We start from the raw sequence: 17,194 nt of genomic DNA on the forward strand, positions 1-17,194 counted from the left end.
AATGGCAGGCTCGGCAGCAGACAGCCAGGAAAGAGGGAGCCGGAGCTGGGGAGGGGAGGCTCCCGGGAGCCAAGTCTGGGTGGAGCGACCGGGGAGGGGGGGAGGGTGGCCCACGCCTCAGGAGCCAGCAGTGGACACGGCCCTCCAGGCACACCAGTCCCTGAGGAAAGACTTCACTTCAGCTGGGGATTCTTCAGGGCCTCTCCACCCCTTGTATCTGCCCCTCCAGAGGCTCCCCCAGGGCCACGTCTGTGCCCTGCTGGCTTAGGTGCCTGCTGGCCACGAGGGCGCCCGGGGAGGGGCTCAGCCCGGGGCCTGGAGCTGAGGCCTCCTCCTCCCAGGGTGCAGAGAGCGAAGGCCAGAGGCTGCATCTAGGGCAGCAGGGGAGAAGAGGCTCCTCCCTGCCCTTCGGCCTTGCCTTTCCCCCAGCCCTGGCCCCTGCCCATCTGCTTGGCCCTTCCTGGCGTGGCAACATCTGGAAGATACCAAGGAAAAGTCTATCAGGTCAGCCCTCATCTTCCTGCGCCACAGAGCAAGGCCTCCATCCCCAGGCTGAACCACAACGGACACATCCCATACAGAGATCTGCGCTAGCTGGCCCCAAGACCCCCGAACCTGGAAGCTACACACAGGCTGCACCAACAACATGTCAGGCAGAAGCATTCTGCAGGCAGCCTCCTGACACATGCCTGTGCACCACACACACACACACACACACACCCCTCTCTCCCTCTATTCCACTTGAGCTCTCCAGGCGTGCCCACACCTCCTGTCAAAACAGGAGAGCCCCCCTGGTGAGCCCCTCCTCTCACCCTGAGAGCCCCTCCTCTCACCCTGAGAGCAGCTGGTGAGAGGATTGAGAGGCCTGGCAACAATTCTGCTCACTCGCTACTAGGCTCTGCTCCTCTCTGTGAAGCTGGGCCCCTCCTTAGACCACCGGTTCTCAACTCAGGAAGATTCTGCCCCCACCAGGACACAGCCATGTCCGGAGACCTTCCTGGCCATCATACCTAGTGAGGAGGTTTGCTACTGGCATCTAGTGGGCAGAGGCCAGGGCTGCCACTCCAACACCCCACAGGGCACAAAACGGCCCCACCGCAGACAATGCTGTGGCCCTGGAATGTTCAAGAACCCCCAGTCTGAGAAACTGCCTTAAACCATGAAGACGGTAGAGGGGGGGTAACCTCCCTGAAGAAACACCAAGAGGAGGAGGAAGATGAGGAGGCTCTGAAGAGGAAGCCATGCCCCGCTTGCAGGGCACCAGAGGCTCAGGGACAGGGCTTTCCTTCTGCCACACTGGTGGGCCCTACTGCCCACGCGTGACAACCTGCCCGCTCGCCTCTGCTCTCCAGGCCTGTGCCCTCTGGCAGAGCGGGCTGGGGGAGGACAGGCAGTGCCACCAGCAGCAGGAAGCGCCATGGGAGGCTTGCCAGGGAAACTGAGGGGGAGACGAGGCTGCACGCCGCCTGCACTCCAGGTCAGGCCTTGCGGCGGCGCCCATACCTGCATCCACATCGTTGGGCCAACCGCTGGACTGGCTGCTGCCAGCTGCCGGGGAGCGGCCTGTGCCAGGATAGAAGACGTCGTCAACAGGGCTCTCCATCTCACTGTCATCGATGGACTTGGGGCGCTTGGTGGTGCTGGGGAAGGAGGAGAGGGGTCAGGTGGGCCTCAGGTGAGTGGCTGGACTGGGACCCGGACCCGGGAAGCCTACGCTGATGGCCCTCCGTGTGGCGAGCGGGCTCTCGCTGTCAGCAGCATCTCAGGGCACTCGCTGTGTGCCCTCTGCCCAGGTCAGACTGAGAGCCCCTTCTCAGCCCACAAGACCATCCACTGTCATCTACCCAGCTACTCAAGCCCAAGAAGCAGGCCAAGCCCTCAGCTGCCTCCTCAGCCACCTTCTACTTCCCATCAGCTGCCACGGCCAGAGGTGAGTGAGGTGCTGGCCAGCGGCAAAACACCAGGGGCTGACGGGAAACTCAGTCGTTGTGATACTATGTTATTTTATATTAAAATTCGATTAACTATGGAAATATCACAACCTTTTAATGTAATATTCTAACATATCAAAACAAATACTTGAACCTCACAATGAACCAAAATGCTCATTTTTTTTTTTAAAAGGACAGGATCACACTCTGTCCTGCATGACTGAGCCTGACCGGGGTCCACTGTGCCTACCTCCCAAATGGCTCTCAACTCCACTCCTTCCTCTTAGGCCGATCCCCCACCTGGCTCAGGCCCTCCTACCCTCCAGCCTGGTGGGAGAGCCTCGAACTGACTGTCCTGCCCATGAACACTGCTTCTAGAAGTCTTTCTAGAACACATGTCCCCAGCATCTGTTCCTTGACCCCTCTGGCCTGTGAAGCCCACTGTGGGATAGTCCTGCCGGCCTGCCCAGCCTCAGTTGGGATGGAGGCTGCTCTCTCTGCCTGGAGCACCCACCCCAGGCCTGTACCAGCCCCTTTTTGTCTGGGTTCAAAGGTCACACCCCCAGGAGAGAGGCCTTCCCCAGTCCCCACAGGGAGCACCTTCCTGGCAGAGCCATGGCCTGGCTTGAGCTTGTGTCCCTGAGGCCAGCGCAAAGCTCAGGGGGTGGGCAGCAGAGCAGGCCCTGGCTCTGGAGCCAGCGCCCTCCACAGAGGGTGGTGTGCTGAAGTACGCTGCCCAGAGCACCTGAGGCGTCTCGGGGCTGAGGGAGGCCGGGGCGTGGGACTCACCTGGTGGAGGGAGGGGAGGTGATGGACCGCCGCCCCAGGGTCACCTGGTTGATATTGTAGTAGCTGGGACTCTCCAGGTCTGCCAGCGAGAAGTTGGGCCCTGATGCTGTTGCAACAGGAGCTAGGAAGAAGGGAGAGTGGGATGAGGTCTGGAAAGCATGGGTGCTTGTTTCGTTGCTGGGAGCAGCTCCCCGGAAGCCCTGGGTGAGTTCGCTGTGAAGGCTGCTGAGGAAACCTCCTCCTGGCTGAAACTTGTTGGGAAGATTCCTTGGTTATGATTTTTTTTTCCTCCATAGCAGTGGAGGTCAGAGGTGGGGCTCTCCAATGCCTCCATCCCACCCAGCCCGGTGCCAATGAGGCCAAGCGTGTCCCAGGAAGTCTGCCTGCACCCCCCCACCTGAGACCCCATCAGTGGGGGGCTCCATGGGGTCCAAGTCCCACCTCCTCACCCTCATCCCTGCGGACCCAACCCTGGCCCAGAAGAAGGAAGGACTCACTCTGTGATACTCTCACCAGCTCCGTCACATTCCAGACCCCGGAAGTCACAAAACAGTCCTGGAAACTTAAGTGCCCTGAGGAGGGAAAAGGGCAGGTGAGCAAGTCGAGGCACAGCCAGGAGGGGCTGTCTGCCTGTCTCTCCCAATCCCTCCCCACCCTCAGCTTGTTCCATCCCATGACCCATGTCCCAGCTCCAGGCTGGCCCTCAGAGGCCCTTAGATCTCCATGGATGTGGGGTATGCCCCCATGAGTGCCCTCCCCCACGGAACAGCAGCCTCTGTTCAGTCAAGGGACAGCTGAGTGAAGCGGTTGGCAGGGGCAGGCCCACCCTGGCCCGGGAGGGCAGAGAAGGGTACAGGTTGGAGGCTGTGGTGGACACAGCAGGCCAGGGAGGCTGGGTTCAGGCAGGAGGGCAGGGGGCACTGACCGTTGGGCAGTGGTTTGATGTCCGCATCTCCTTGCTGGTTTGAACTATCTGATTGTCCGGATTCTGCGGGAGACAGAAAGGGTGGGGATGGGTCAAGAAAGTGCCCCACGCTCACCAGGCAAGCAGCTGCCCCTCTAGCCCTATGGACACCTTCTCTCCCACTCCCTTCCTGAGCAGCCCAGGGAGGCCAGGAGAGAAAGAATGGCTGCTGCTGTGGTGAGGCCCTGCAGACTGCAGGGTGCTGGGCAGCATCTCTGGCCTTCTCCCACTAGATGCCAGCAGCACCCCAGTTGTGACAACCAAAAACCAGGCTCCAAACACCGCCTGAAGTGCCCTGGGGGTGAGCAGCCCATGAGTGAACAGCCCTGGCCAAGAGTCAGGGCAAGGAGGCGCCCGGGAGAGAAGCCCCCGACTGTCCCTTTGCACAGCTGGTTTGGACCCAAGGGGTCCCCCGTTCTCTACCCCACTCAAGCTCCAGAGGGAGCAGCCCTTTCCCTCCCTTCATTAATTAGAGCCAATGCTGCCTGCCTGCGCCACCCCCACCTCACCTTTATGCACACAGGCAGTGCCTGGCAACACGGAGGGGGGAGATCTGCCTTGATGCTGTCGCCCGCTCTGTGCCAGCCTGTCTGGGCTGTCTCATGCCCCAGTGCCACAGCTGCTCGGAGGGAGCCCTGAGACAAGGGCCCATTGTGCGGTGGGAGCTCACAGAGGACTGGGGGCAGGGTGGAGTGTGTGTGTGAATATTTTGCTGAGCTTGGGAAAGCCCCCCGCCCCTGCCCCCCAGGTCCTCGAAGCTTTGTGTGCCAGGGGCACAACGGGGACCTCCAGAATGCTTGCTTGGGCACGACAGCTGGCGAGAGGGTGGCGGAGGGGGGCCAGGGCAGGTTGTGGGGCAGGAGAAAGGCAGGCATTCAGTAAAGGATCAGCTGCTCACGGGGGGACCACATGGGGTGGCTTCGGAAAACTGGGCCGTGCCATTGGCCAGGGCTCCGCTCCACTCTTTGGCGCGACCCTGCCTCCCGGGTCTCACCCGCCACCCCACAACCGGCCCAGTCGCCACGGAGGCCATCCTCTACCAAACTTGCGGTCAGACCGCTCACATTGGGGAGTGAATAGCAAGGAGGTTCCTGAAGAGTGATGTGGGCCCAAGAAATAGAAGTGGGGGGATCCTGCAGCCACTTGGGAAAGAAGGAAGAGCTCCAGTTGTTGGGGCCTTCTCAGAGCTAAGGCCCAATGATGGCTCAGCCAAGCTCCTGGCCTCTTGCATCCATGTGGCCGGTGGGAAAAAGACAGGCTGCCCCCAGGATGGTTTCAGGCCCCATCTCCCCCATCCTTTATCTTGTTTCACTTTTTTTTTCTTAACGTATTTATTTGGCTGTGTTGGGTCTTGGTTGTGGCACGCGGAAGCTTCGGTGCAGCGTGTGAAGCTAGTTTCCTGGCATCAGAGTTCCCCTGGGATCTTAGTTCCCCGTCTGGGGATCCAACCTGCATCCCCTGCACTAGAAGGCAGACTCAACCACTGGACCATCAGGGGAGTACCTTTTTAGCCAGCCTCTACTTTTTAAAAATTCCAAATGATAATAATAATGAATCCTGTCACAAATCAAGAAAATGGAGGTTGATAAACTAACAGGACCCCTCACCCCCTTGTGTTTGGGGCGTGTCCTTCCACACCTCCCTTTGCACCCACCCTCACAGCGTTTTTCGTTTTTAGGGATGGCAAATTCCATCTCAGGCCACTTCTTTGTCGTGGTGGCACTCTGCTTTGGAGAGAGCCCGTGGGACTTCCTCCCACACCCTGGGGAAGGGCAGCCTCTCTCTGCATGTGAATTTTCTTGTTGCTCTCTCCTCAGCTCCTTCCCAGCTCTCTGGGTCTGATTCAAGCCCTAGCTGGTCCAGGAGGGAGCAGGCAAGGGGTTGAGGCAGTAGGTGGCCCACCTTAGAGCCTCCGTGGACCAGTGCCCCAAGCCTAATGTCTCTCAGGGCTGTCCTTTCCCAGATTCACAGCCAGAAAGAGCACAGCTGCAGGACTGGCATGTGGAGCCCAGCGAGGGGCACACGGTCAAGGCTTTGCTGCAAAGGCTTTGTCCTACTTGTCCCAGGACCAACTCAGTCCCCACAGAGCCCTCCAGGCCAGGGACAGTGGAGTAGGGGGGGGATGGTAGGAGGCCATCCTATTAAGAGTGGTCTCAGCCCTTCAAACGTGGCCAGGTGGAGACAGAAAACCACGCGCATGCGCACACCCGGCCCGGGGACAGAAAGACGAGAGAACCTGACAAAGAGATGGAGGTGGGCCAGCGATAGAGGCAGAGACAAATGGGGCTCCAGGAGAGCGCGACAGACAGGAAATCCTTCTGAACCAGGACGCTGCCCTGAAACGTTACTGCTGTTATTACCATTAGCGCCATGTAAGGGAGCAGGCAGGAGCGGGGACCGGCGCGCGAGGCCCGCTGCCACGCGCCTGCAGGCGGTGCTCCGGGCGCTGCTGGCAGCCATCTTAGCCCTTGGCAGCCATCTTACGGCTGGCGGCCCCGCCGGCGCCCCGCACTGCCCCTGCCGCCCGCCCCTGGCGAGCGCGGCCCGGCTCCGCGACAAAAGGCAGAGACGCTGGAAGCCTGGGCCCGGGCTCGAGGGCAGGGGCGCCGGCCCGGCCAGCGGGGCAGCTGGGGCCGGGGCTCCACTGTCTTGCCCAGGCGGCGCCCCTGCCCCCTCCTGGCCCGTGCAGAGCAAAAGGGCAGAGAGGCACGAGCCCGCCCGCCTGTGAGCCGCGCAGTGCGGCTGAGCGCCCCTCCTCAGGCCAGACCCGGAGCCGGAGCCTCAGTTAGTTTACCGCCTAGACCCCTGCCCCGATGAGGTGACGCGGGCCTCAGAGGACAGTAAGGGGAGAGATGGGGCAGGCCCTTGATCACTCAGTCAGCTTGGAGGTGGGCACACGGCGGGAGGGGGCCACTGGGCCACTGGTGGACAGGCTCCTGGGAAGGGCGAGGAGATGCCCCCCAACCCAGAGGCAAGAGCCCGCCAGGCCAGCTTCCTGAAGCCATGGGCACTCTGGGGAGCTGTGGCCTCGGGCTGGGGCCTGCTCTGGACAGCCCCTAGGGACCAGGAGCTCGACCCCAGGCTGGCACCCCAAGGAGCATGACACCCCGGTGCCTGACCCCCTTCCCTGTCGAGGCTCCCTGGGGAAGGGAGGGAGTAACCCCAGGCCTTGGGACAGAGAAGGCAGGCCCCTTTATGACACCCCTCCCCAGGCCCCGCCTCATGGTTGCTTGGCTTTTATCTCACAGAATGGGGCTTATCAGAGCCACCAGCTGAACAAACACACAAATCCACGGTTAGTGAGAGAAAACCCTCTGCCTGAACTCTTTATCTCCTGTTCGCAGGCCCCGCGCACTGCCCCCTGCCAACAGCACAGGAGAAGCCCTGACTGCTGTGCCATGAGGGCGCCTCCCCTGGCCACCCCCCTTCTCCTCTCGCCCCAACCCAGCGCGTGGTGGCTGTCCCCTGGCAGTCCCTACCAGGCGGGCGTGCATGAGTGAGCTCCTGCCACACGGGAGCCCCCCTCCAGTGTCTGCTTTCTCACTGGGGACAATGGGCCAGCTGGTGGCCTGTGGGCCGGTGGACGGGCAGAGAAAATGTTGGCTGGCACCAGGCGGGCAGGTGCCCGGCTCCATCCTTTATCCTCTCCCGCCCAGCCCACGCCCCCGAGGCTGTCACTCGGCTTCCCCAGCCTTCCAGGGCCACATCCCCTGGCAACATTTCCGACCTTGGCTTTCTCTCCAGCCTGGTAAACCGAAGCAGTAGGGACCCTAACCACCCACTCCCAGCTCGGGGCCACACTGACTGAACCCCAGCCCCCAGGCCTACAACTCTCTTCAGGGACAAAGACTGCCTTGACTTTCTGGAGAGACTGTAGAGAGGACGGAGGGGCCAGAGGCGCCGCAAGCTCCATTCAGTCCTGAGGTGACATGTTCCTGCATCTTGGTGCCCAGGGCCAGACAGTGCCTCCTGGGCTCTAAGCCTCTTTCCATTTAGCCATCACATGCAGCTTCAAAACCAAGTCCAGCCACTGTGTCTGAGGATGGCTGCCTGGGCGTGCAGGCGTCAGGCCTCTGCCTGGTCCAGGCTTAGGGGATGAAGAGAATTTTGGAGGCTGCCGCTTGTCCTTGAAGCCACCAGGGTGGCGAGGGCTGTGTTCAGGCTGGCTCACGTCACATGTGTGTGAGCGCAGGGTCTGCTGCATGGCTTCCTCTCAGGACCGGGGTACTCGTGCAGTCCACACCCTGGGGCAGAAGGCAGGACTGCGTGGGGGTGAGTGACGAATTGGGCTCTTCCTAGCTGTGGGACCAAGTGGGCTCCGCAGAGCAAGGCTCCGAAATGGGATTGGCACTCAGGTCCCAGGCTGCTCTCCCTTCATCCCCTCACGGCTTCGGTCACCCCCACCCCCGGGTCGGCGCTTGTAGACTGGAGGCCGCGTGCAGCACCCCGCCCTAGGCCAGGCTCAGCCAGAGGTTGGCAGCATGGGACCCTCTCTTCCTCAGGGTTCTTCTGTGTCTCCTGGAACAGCCCTACCACCTGAAACACCGTTCTTCTCGCCCCCATCATTCTCTACCTCTGCTCAGTTATTAAAGCCCCCGACTTCCTCTCTTCAGCTCCTCGCCTTTCCCTCTGGAATCCTATTTCTGGTCTCATGTTGCTCTGTCTTGGCTCCATGCCCCTCTCTCTGTCCTTCCTTCTCCCTCGCTTTCCCTCTCTTTGGGCCCCTTTCATCTCCCAGTCCTGCCTGTTTGCACAAGTGTGTGCGTGTGCACACGTGTGTGCTTCGGAGAGGCCTCTGCCTCTTCATCAGAGCTGTAAGAGGGGAAGCTCCAGCAGCCAGAAGGAGCCCAGAATCACACATAAACTCCAACTGACAGCATGTTTTTAATATATATACTCCCAGCCATAGACAGGGAGATATTTATGGCTCCCGCTAGGTGAGGGAGGGATTCCTGCTCACGGCAGCACACGCTCCGCCTCGGCGCCCTCCCCAAAGAACTTCTCTCCGAGAAACAGGCCACATGCAATTCACCGGTTGGCTGCCCCCACGCACATCACAGACTGAGTGCATTTTTTGGGGGGGCTGAGAGGGGCGCGCAGGCACAACCGCACCGACACATGCGTACCCAGGCACGTGTATGTACTAGGGCGCGCATTTGCTTTACATCCAGACACACACGCACACACGCACACACACACACAGATGCCACCAACCATCTGATGCTGTCCAGCAGGGATGGCGTGAGTTGGTGTGCCGAGAGCGGTGGTCAGCACGCTCACTGCTAAGAGGAACCTCCTTTGGCTCTATCCAGACCATTGGCCTTTGAGGGTTGGTGGGGAGGCCAGCCCTCTAGGCATGCCTGCCCTTCCCCTCCCCCAGCTCTCCCCAGGCCTGAGGTTGGAGAAGCAGGCAAGGGTGTGCTGTGTTCTGGGGGTGCCATACTCTGAAGGACCAGTTCTGGAGCTGATCCCTGGCCCTGCCCAGTGTGGCACACCTCCTCCCCCTGCCCACCTGCACACACACACACACACACACACACACACACCCTCTCTTTGCAACTGAGGAGCATCCAGGGCAGGAGAAACCCAATCTCAAGGGGAGCTGAGGCCTGGCCTGCAGCAATCAGAGCTGGAGAATGTAACTATTGTGTCTCCTGAAACCCAAGTCTGAGAATCTGAGACACCCTGAGGAGGGGAGCAGTAGATGGATGGGGGGCTAGGGGAACAGGTCACAGAGGGGTTCTCCCTGTCTCTGCAAACTGAAGACTTGAGACCGAGGAAGTCCTTGGGAATGCAGGGCAGCCAGAGGACAGAGGAGGCTGGGCTCGACCAGGCTGGGCCCAGGGGCCTTTTCGATCTTCCCCCCATTTCCCTCAACCACCTCCATGAGCCAGCGTGTATGCTCAGAGGACCTGGGGCCGTCCTGGGGTTTTTCCCTCCTCTGTCATCTTAGATCCCACAAGGCTGGAGAAAGAAGCCTGACCAGAAAGCACAGCTCTGAAGCTGTGGGTGAGGGGTGTGGGCAGGGGCAAGGCAGGGAGACTGTCCCTACCCCCTGCCCCATTACCCTCCTCTCCTCTCTCACTTCCCCTCCCCTCATGGAGCCAAAGGGGCTCAAGCTTTTGACTAGGGTCACCTGTTGCGGGGAGGAAGAGACAGTGACAGCAAAGAGAAAGAGACCAAGTTACAGCCTTGACACACACGTGGTCTAGATCCGCCCCAGCTGCCCCTGGGGCCTAGATTCAAGGAAGGCCATTGGGGGTGGGGGTGGGGACAGCAGGTCAGGCCACAGGGATCCGGCAGGCCGGAACCAATAGACTCAAGACGGGACCCTCTGCTCTCATCTCTGACCCGGTGGCACTGCTTTTCCTCCTCAACCCACCCTGCCTCCACAGCTGCCATGGGGGTCCCCTAGGGAGCAAGGGCCGAGTCTGGCTACAGCAGGGCTACGGCCTGGCAGGGGAGCTGGCGGAAGGGAGGAGAAGGCAAGTCCAGGGGCTTATGCGGTGCCCAGAGGAGTAGCAGAGTGGATCTGAAGGCTGGGTTCAGGCAGGTGGCTCCAAGCCCCGAGGCTGCTCCCTGGTGTGAGCTGCGCAGCGTTCTCTGCCCTGCACCTGCCAGGGGAAACCGTCAGCACTGCGCCAGACCAGGGAGAGCTAGAGCCGGGGCCTGGGCACTGGAGCATGGGGGCTGGGGGCCCAGCTGCTCCTCCCCCAGGCATGGCAGAGAATGTGCAGCGAAGGAGAGAGGAGGGACAGCCCGGTGCAGAGCGAAGCACCCAGCGGCTGATGGAGGGAAAGAGTCCAGGACCATCAGCCTGTCAGCTGCCTCTCCAAGTCTGGCCCAGTAGCTAACAAATGAGACGCCCCCACTCACAGCAGCACTGGGGGCAGGGGGGGGGGGCGGGTTGCATGTGGGCCTGCAGGCTCCTCCTGGGTCTGCCCTTCGCAGGAGACCCGACACTGGTCCCAGTAACCCAGATGTCAGGGCTCCGTGGCTGTCTGCAGGGTGGACGTGCACGCCCAGGGCTGAGCAGGAACACCACCCTGGATGTTCCAGAGATGTCCAGGGGCTAGGAAGTCCCATCTGAGCAGAATTCACACAGAGAGGGAATGAAAATGAGACAGCCCCTCCCGTAAAGGGAGGGACCTGGGGTGAGACAAAGGCAGGCAGGGTCCCAGGCCTGCCTCTGCCTCCACCCTGAGCCCTCCACCTCAAGCCACCCTGAGGGCACCCCCTCCCATCCAGGGAGGTATCCTTCTGCAGGACAGAGGGGAAAGGGGGGCACACCAAGGGCAAGGGGAAATGGAGGGAGGAGGGGGCCAGCCCACCAAGTGGAGCAGGGCTCCCTCAAGTTCACATCCATGCTCTCGAACCTATGGGCCCAGTGGTCCCAGCCAAGTTCTGAACTGTCTCCTCATTTGTAAAATGGAGATGCCGCCTGCCCCCTGGGCTTCCTGCCTGAGGAATAAGTGAGAAAATTAGTCCAGGGCCCGGCTCACAGTAGGGGTTCAGCTAAAACCCTACTCTGGGCTCAGCTCAAATGCCAACTCGGTGGGGACGCTGTGGCTAACCCACAGCTCCCCTCCCACTGAAGTTCATACTCTTTATGATTCATCGAGTGCACTCGAGATGATGGTTCTTGATATCTCACCCCAGAGACCACTGCCAGTGGGCAGAGGGGCTCCCTCAAGACTCGACCCATTACCCTCTGCAAAGAGGGGCAGGGAGCCTTCTTGGGAAATAAAGGGCAGAGCAGAATGCCTTCTACACATACATCTCTCCCCAAATACAACGGCCGCAGTCCCAGGACACTCATCACATTGGAAACAGTCAGGGACGGCAAGGCTAACAGGGAAGCAGAGAGAGACTTGTGCCCCAGGATGTTGAGGATGCTGAGGATGCTGAGCGCAAAGCCCTGCCCACCCTAGCTCGGCGCTGGGCATACGGGGAGCTGAGGACACTGGGGCACAGGCATGGCCACACAAGCGGCCGGGTGCCTCTCCTGGCAGCACAGGCTGGTGCCACGACTCAGCCGGCAGCAGGAGCCAACATTTCTGAGAGGGCCTGGGGCCAGGCGTCATGTGATGCTGGGGGCCCAGAAAAGTGGCCCCCCGGCCCTGACGCTTCTCCTCCCTCTCCAACCTGATGGATAGAAACTGATAGTGGAGAATGCCCTCCACATCAAGAGAAGGCAGGGCCGTGGCAGAGAGGCCGTGTCCAGGTCAGGGGCCCGCAGAGCGGCTCCCCTGCCCCGGCCACTCCATTTCCAGTGCTGCCCTTTCTGGCCCTTTGAGCTGCCCCAGCCCGGCCAGACAGCCACCCCCACCCCCAGCTGCTCTTAGGGCTATTAATAGTGTCCCTACCTCCCAGGGCCAGGCGTCACCTTCTCCCCCAACCCCCCAATACACTTGCCCTTGGTCTAATTATTTGTAAAGGGACAGAGTCCTCTGGCTGCTAATGCCAACTGGGGATGAGAAAGGGGAGGCAAAGGCTCCAGAGGTCACCTGAGGGACATTTCTGAGACAAGTAGGAATGTAAGGGAAGGAGGCAGTGGAGCCAAGAGCAAGAAACAGACAAAAAGACAAAATTAAAACTAACAGACAGAGAGGGAGGGACCAAGACAGAAAATCAGTCAAAGCCAAGTAGTTCAAAGAAAGAAGTCTGCTATAGAAAGAATCAGAGGGGATTCTCTGGCAATCCAGTGGTTAAGACTCTGCGCTTCCACTTCAAAGGGCACAGGTTCAATCCGTGGTTGGGGAACTAAGATTCTGCATGAAATGTGCCCCCCCCCCTCAAAAAATCAGAGAAATAGAAGGTTAGAGGAGAGGCAGGGAAAAGGGGGAAAAGCAGAGAGAGAAAGAGGAAGCAAAGGAGGAAATGATACATTAAAAAAACAAAAACAAAAGGGGAGAAAATTTTCCTAGAATTACCCAGGAGTGGCTTCATGAACACAACTGCCTGGTCTGCACCTAGCTACCAGCATCTGTCTGTAGGGTGCTGGACAAGGTGAGGGGCTGGGGAGACTCCAGGCCCAGGAACCCTACCCACCCACTCTTCACAATGTTCTGGGTAAAGGAGGAGATGAAGAGAAGGAATACCTGACCAGGAAAAGAAACTGGGAAGATCAACTCCCCAGGACTAGGAAACCCACTTTCAGCCCTGGGCAGGGGAGGCCTCTGCACTTGGAGCCTCTTCGCCCATTGGAGAGGCAGCTGGGTAGGCCAGAGGATGGTGGAAGTCGGGGAGCATCAGTGCCCCTGGCCTCCCTGCACTCCACGTTCCCCCTCTCTCTCTAACTGTGAGCAGAATCCTGTCCCGCCCCGCCTCCCACCGCCCCTTTCATTGGTTTCATTGGGAGAATCCATCCAGGGACCTGGGGGCCTGGAGAAGAAGAGCCCACCTACTTCTGTTCTCCTCTGGGAAGCAGAAGCAGACAGAGGCCACCTGTTTCCCACCCTCAGGTGCTCTAGCTTCCTCAGCCTCCCGAGAGCACCCAGTACCCAGGCTGGTAACCTTGGAGGAGGCTCCTCTGGCAGGGGCTTGCCCTGTGTGGGGGAGTCAGACTTGGACTCTGATTTTGGACAGCATGAGAGACCTAAGAACCTGACCACCAGATCTTCCAGGCTGGGGATTTCTGACCAGGAGTGCCCCACCAGACCATCAGGCCCTCAAGTCCAAGGCCTCTCAGTGTTTTGTTCATTACAGTCTCCCCCACACCTGAAAGTGTAATTTGAGTGGAAGACTCAAAGAAACCCTCTAATCGTTCCAGCTACATAGACCACGCGGGCTTTCCAGGTGGCTCAGCGTAAGGTCACTGCTAGTGCAGGACACGCGGGTTCAATCCCTGGGTTGGGAAGATCCCTGGAGGAGGGCATGGCCAGCCACTCCAGTATTCTTGCCTGGAGAATCCCATGGACAGAGGGGCACACGGACCATCCAGGAGACAACTAGCTGGCCCCTCGCCTCTCCTGAGAGCACATCTTTTCTGAAGTCCCAAACCTCGACACACATACCCAAGGAACTGATTGGGAACACCTAAAACAGCTAACACTCCTGTAAAGCCCAACTGGGTCTGGATGCAGGGCTGGACACACTGGCCTTCATGCCCGAGTTCTGGACTGACCACAGGAAGAAACAAGAGTCTCCCTGAGAAGGGAAGGGCAGAGGAGCGCTCTCACAGGCCTCCCCACCCTGGAGGCCACCATCCAGAGCTGCCCAGACAAAACATGAGGAATTTGTTAATTTGCCAACCTCCAACTCGGAGCCCTAAGGTCCCAGGCAGGGTTGAGTCGGTGGGCAGGTGGGTGACCTCCCTGAAGGCTGAGACCTCTCTGGCTGCTGGAAGGAGCCCTGGGCTTGGAAAAAGGAGCCTGGGGTCCAAATTCTAGACCTGCTGTTATTAGGCCCCCAGTGTGTCTCCTGGGCCTCCTGTGTTGTATCTGTGCAACACAACCCCAGGCTTGCCTCAGAGGGCACAGGGAGACGTGAGCAGGAGTTTTTACAGTGAATGAAGCGGGAAGGTTTTATGCACTATAAAGCGCCCAAGCACACATAGAGAGCTACTGATGGGGTAAGGGGGCCAGCTTCTGGGACTATATTTCAGGGTCAGCGGGGATACTAAAGAAGAGCGGAGCAGCATCTTCTGCACGGAGTACAGTGGCTGGTGTAGGAGGCAGCTCCCCAGACTCAGGGCTGGGACAATTCAAGCCGCTAAGGGGGCAAAATGATACCGATCCTACAAGCCTGCTGCTAAGTCACTTCAGTCGTGTCTGACTGTGTGACCCCATAGACGGCAGCCCACCAGGCTCCACCATCCCTGGGATTCTCCGGGCAAGAACACTGGAGTGGGTTGCCATTTCCTACAAGCCTGGCAGGTGCCAAATTCCCCACTCACAAGGCTCTGAAGGGACTTCCCAGGGCTGTGGGGCTCAGGGATCCGCACCCCCGGAGAGCGGTGTGCTGCACTCCCCGACTCGGCAGCTAGGTGGCACAGCGAGTTAACACTAGCTGCTCTCGGCAGGCTGCGGCCGGCCCCGAGGCGGCGGCGAACTTGCGCGCAGTCTGCCCCGGGCTGCAGGGGCCAGGGAACCCCTTGCACAACGGCAAGGTCCGAGCTGGCACCAGGAGGACGCGGCCGCGCTTGGGCCCCTCGGACCCCGTGTTGTGCGGCCCGAGGCGGCAGCTCTGGTTGCGGCCGCTGCCAAGCACATCCCGTGATGAGACAGGAGGGCCGAACTTCCCGCGCTCATTGATTAGGAACAGCTTGCGGAGCGGGGGCCGGATGCAAGGGGGCCGGGAATGGGCTAGTGAGGAGAAGCAGGAGGTAGAGGGGGGCCTGCCAGGTGCACGGCTGGGAGGGGTAATCCAGTGGGCTCAGGCCCGCTCTGAGCCGCCGCCGCCGCCGCTCTGAGCCCCGGCCTGCCTCCCCCAGCGTGGGGCTGCCCTGGATGTGGGCTAGTCTGCGGCTGCGTGACCCCTGGAGTGTTCCCAACACGCCCACGACGCCCCCACCTTTTGGCAACACAGACCTGCCTCTGCGCCTGATAAACGTTTGGAGAGGAAGGTTTCTTCTTTTTTTTTTTCTTTCCATCTCTCTCAAAAAGTTAAAAATGGAGACTAAAAGTCAGAGATCAGAAACCAAAAAGAGGGAAAGTCAGAGATCAGAAACCAAAAAGAGGGATAGAAATGGAGAAAAGTCGGGAAGGAAAAAAAAACCTCCACACAGGCCAGCACTCGAGCAGCGGTGGCAGCAGTCGGGCAGGCACACCCTCCCGGGGCAGGCGTGGAGAAAGGCCCCTTTGTTCTGCAGGGAGGTTAGCCGAGGTGAGGCCCGCCTGCCCCCTCCCCCCTGACCCTGGGCAGCGCAGATCGCTTCTCAGGGCCCCCGGACTGGGCCCAGCTACTTCTCTGTCCCCTCAGTCCTCCTCCCAGCCAGTGCAACAGCCCAGCAGATGGGGAAGGGCTGCTCCCTACCCTCTGCCTTGCCCAAGCACCAAGGGTCACACATGTGGGGCAGGGCTGGGCTCCTCCGATGGGCCCCTGGATGACCCTGATGCCCGACATTAGCATCTTGTCCAGGCTGTTCTTTAACTGTGGGGTCCGGGGGACAGATTCTGCACACAGCTGGACCCCCACCGAGGGATGAGCAAAGGAGGTGATTCGTGCTAGAAGATGGTGCTCCAGGAGGCACAGGCTGACTGACCAGGTGCCTCTTACCCACAGCGAGGCCCCAGGGTTTCCTGTGTGCCTATTCCAGATATGAGCACTTTCCAATGCCCTTGGGCTCTGGGAAAGGGTGGCTCCTGCAGGTCTTCCTCAAAGCGAAGGCTGGGCTCTGGTGCTGTGGTTGCCCTCAGAGGAGAGGCAGCGCCTGAAGTCACTCCATCTGATCCCCATGAAGGGGCCGGAGTGGGCTCATAAAGGGGGGCTGCTGATGGAGAGACAGCAGAGGGGTGGGGAGGGAGGGAAAGTAAAGAGCATCCCTTTGCTCTGCAGCACACGTGCCGCACCCCCCCCCCCCCGGCCCCTCTAACAGCCCAAGTTGGACAGGGAACCTGAGGGGTGGCTGTCCTGTGTGTCACTCGATGTGTGCCCACCACGGGCACCCTGACCCTGTCTACGCAGGCTCCCAGCCACTCAGCAGGGATGCAAGCCTCAGACTTTTCAGGCAGAACTTGGCGGCTTTACACTTGGCCAAGAAGTTTCCACCCAGCAGCCCTCTCCAGCTCCTACCCCAGGCCCCCGGCAGCAGAAATCCTGGAAGGAGGGACTGGCTAGATCCTTGTGCTCCAGACAGTGCCCTGGCTTCATGCTGAGGGGGGTACCTGTTCTACTGGAGGCCCCAGACCCGCCCCCACCCCTCAACCAGCAGCAGTGGAAGGCAAGGCAGTGACAAAAGGGAAGAAGAGTAAGGTGTTGCTGACCTCGCCCTCCCCAGGCGAGGAAGTGGGGGAAGGAGAGGGGAGAGGAGCAGCAGCAGCTGGAATCTCAGGGAGCCTGGACTGTCCTGTATGGCACCAGATCGGCTAGAAGAAGCTGCAGCTCAGATACACAGTGTCCTGCCAAACCCCAGTCCTTTAATTCAATTAAGTGCGGGACAGACTTCCCAGATTTTTCTGTGTGTTCGAGAGCATGTGAAAAGCCGAATGTGTTGAATCTCGGGAGCTGCGAGCTTGTGTGCCTGTGTGCACACATGTGGATGTGTGAATCCAGACGGTGGAGGAGGAAGATAAGCGGATGCAAACGGTGAGGGGCAGGACAGGGGTGGGGCAGAACGGCTCAGGGAGAGTGAGTACCTACATCTTTTTAGAAAGCCAAACTCCAGACCAGGGTTCTCAACCCCCACCCCATGGACCCTTCTTGTGCAACAGCAGGAGGTGTCTCTGGCCTCCACCCCCTAGGTGCCAGCAGCATCATGGCCCCCTCAGCTGGGACAGCCCCAAATGCCTCCCCATGGCCAAGCGCCCCCGAAGGCAGTGGTGGAACCCACTGCTCTTGGGCATCTGTT

General features: G+C 60.0%; 1 protein-coding gene across 7 annotated transcripts in view; it reads right to left on the bottom strand.

Annotated features, from left to right (window-relative positions):
- The window catches only part of NFIX (nuclear factor I X), a 98,176-nt gene that overhangs the window by 19,831 nt on the left and 61,151 nt on the right, over window positions 1-17,194 (bottom strand). For all 7 annotated transcript variants that reach the window (XM_018051247.1, XM_018051244.1, XM_018051245.1 and 4 more), the window contains exons 3-6: window positions 3,646-3,708; window positions 3,218-3,292; window positions 2,721-2,841; window positions 1,504-1,640 (exon numbers count right to left, since the gene is read on the bottom strand). In XM_018051247.1, the coding sequence (XP_017906736.1) occupies window positions 1,504-1,640; window positions 2,721-2,841; window positions 3,218-3,292; window positions 3,646-3,708 (396 nt within the window). The remainder of the gene's footprint in view (window positions 1-1,503; window positions 1,641-2,720; window positions 2,842-3,217; window positions 3,293-3,645; window positions 3,709-17,194) is intronic.

The sequence above is a fragment of the Capra hircus genome, chromosome 7, assembly GCF_001704415.2.
Source record: "Capra hircus breed San Clemente chromosome 7, ASM170441v1, whole genome shotgun sequence".
Classification (NCBI taxonomy): Eukaryota; Metazoa; Chordata; class Mammalia; order Artiodactyla; family Bovidae; genus Capra; species Capra hircus.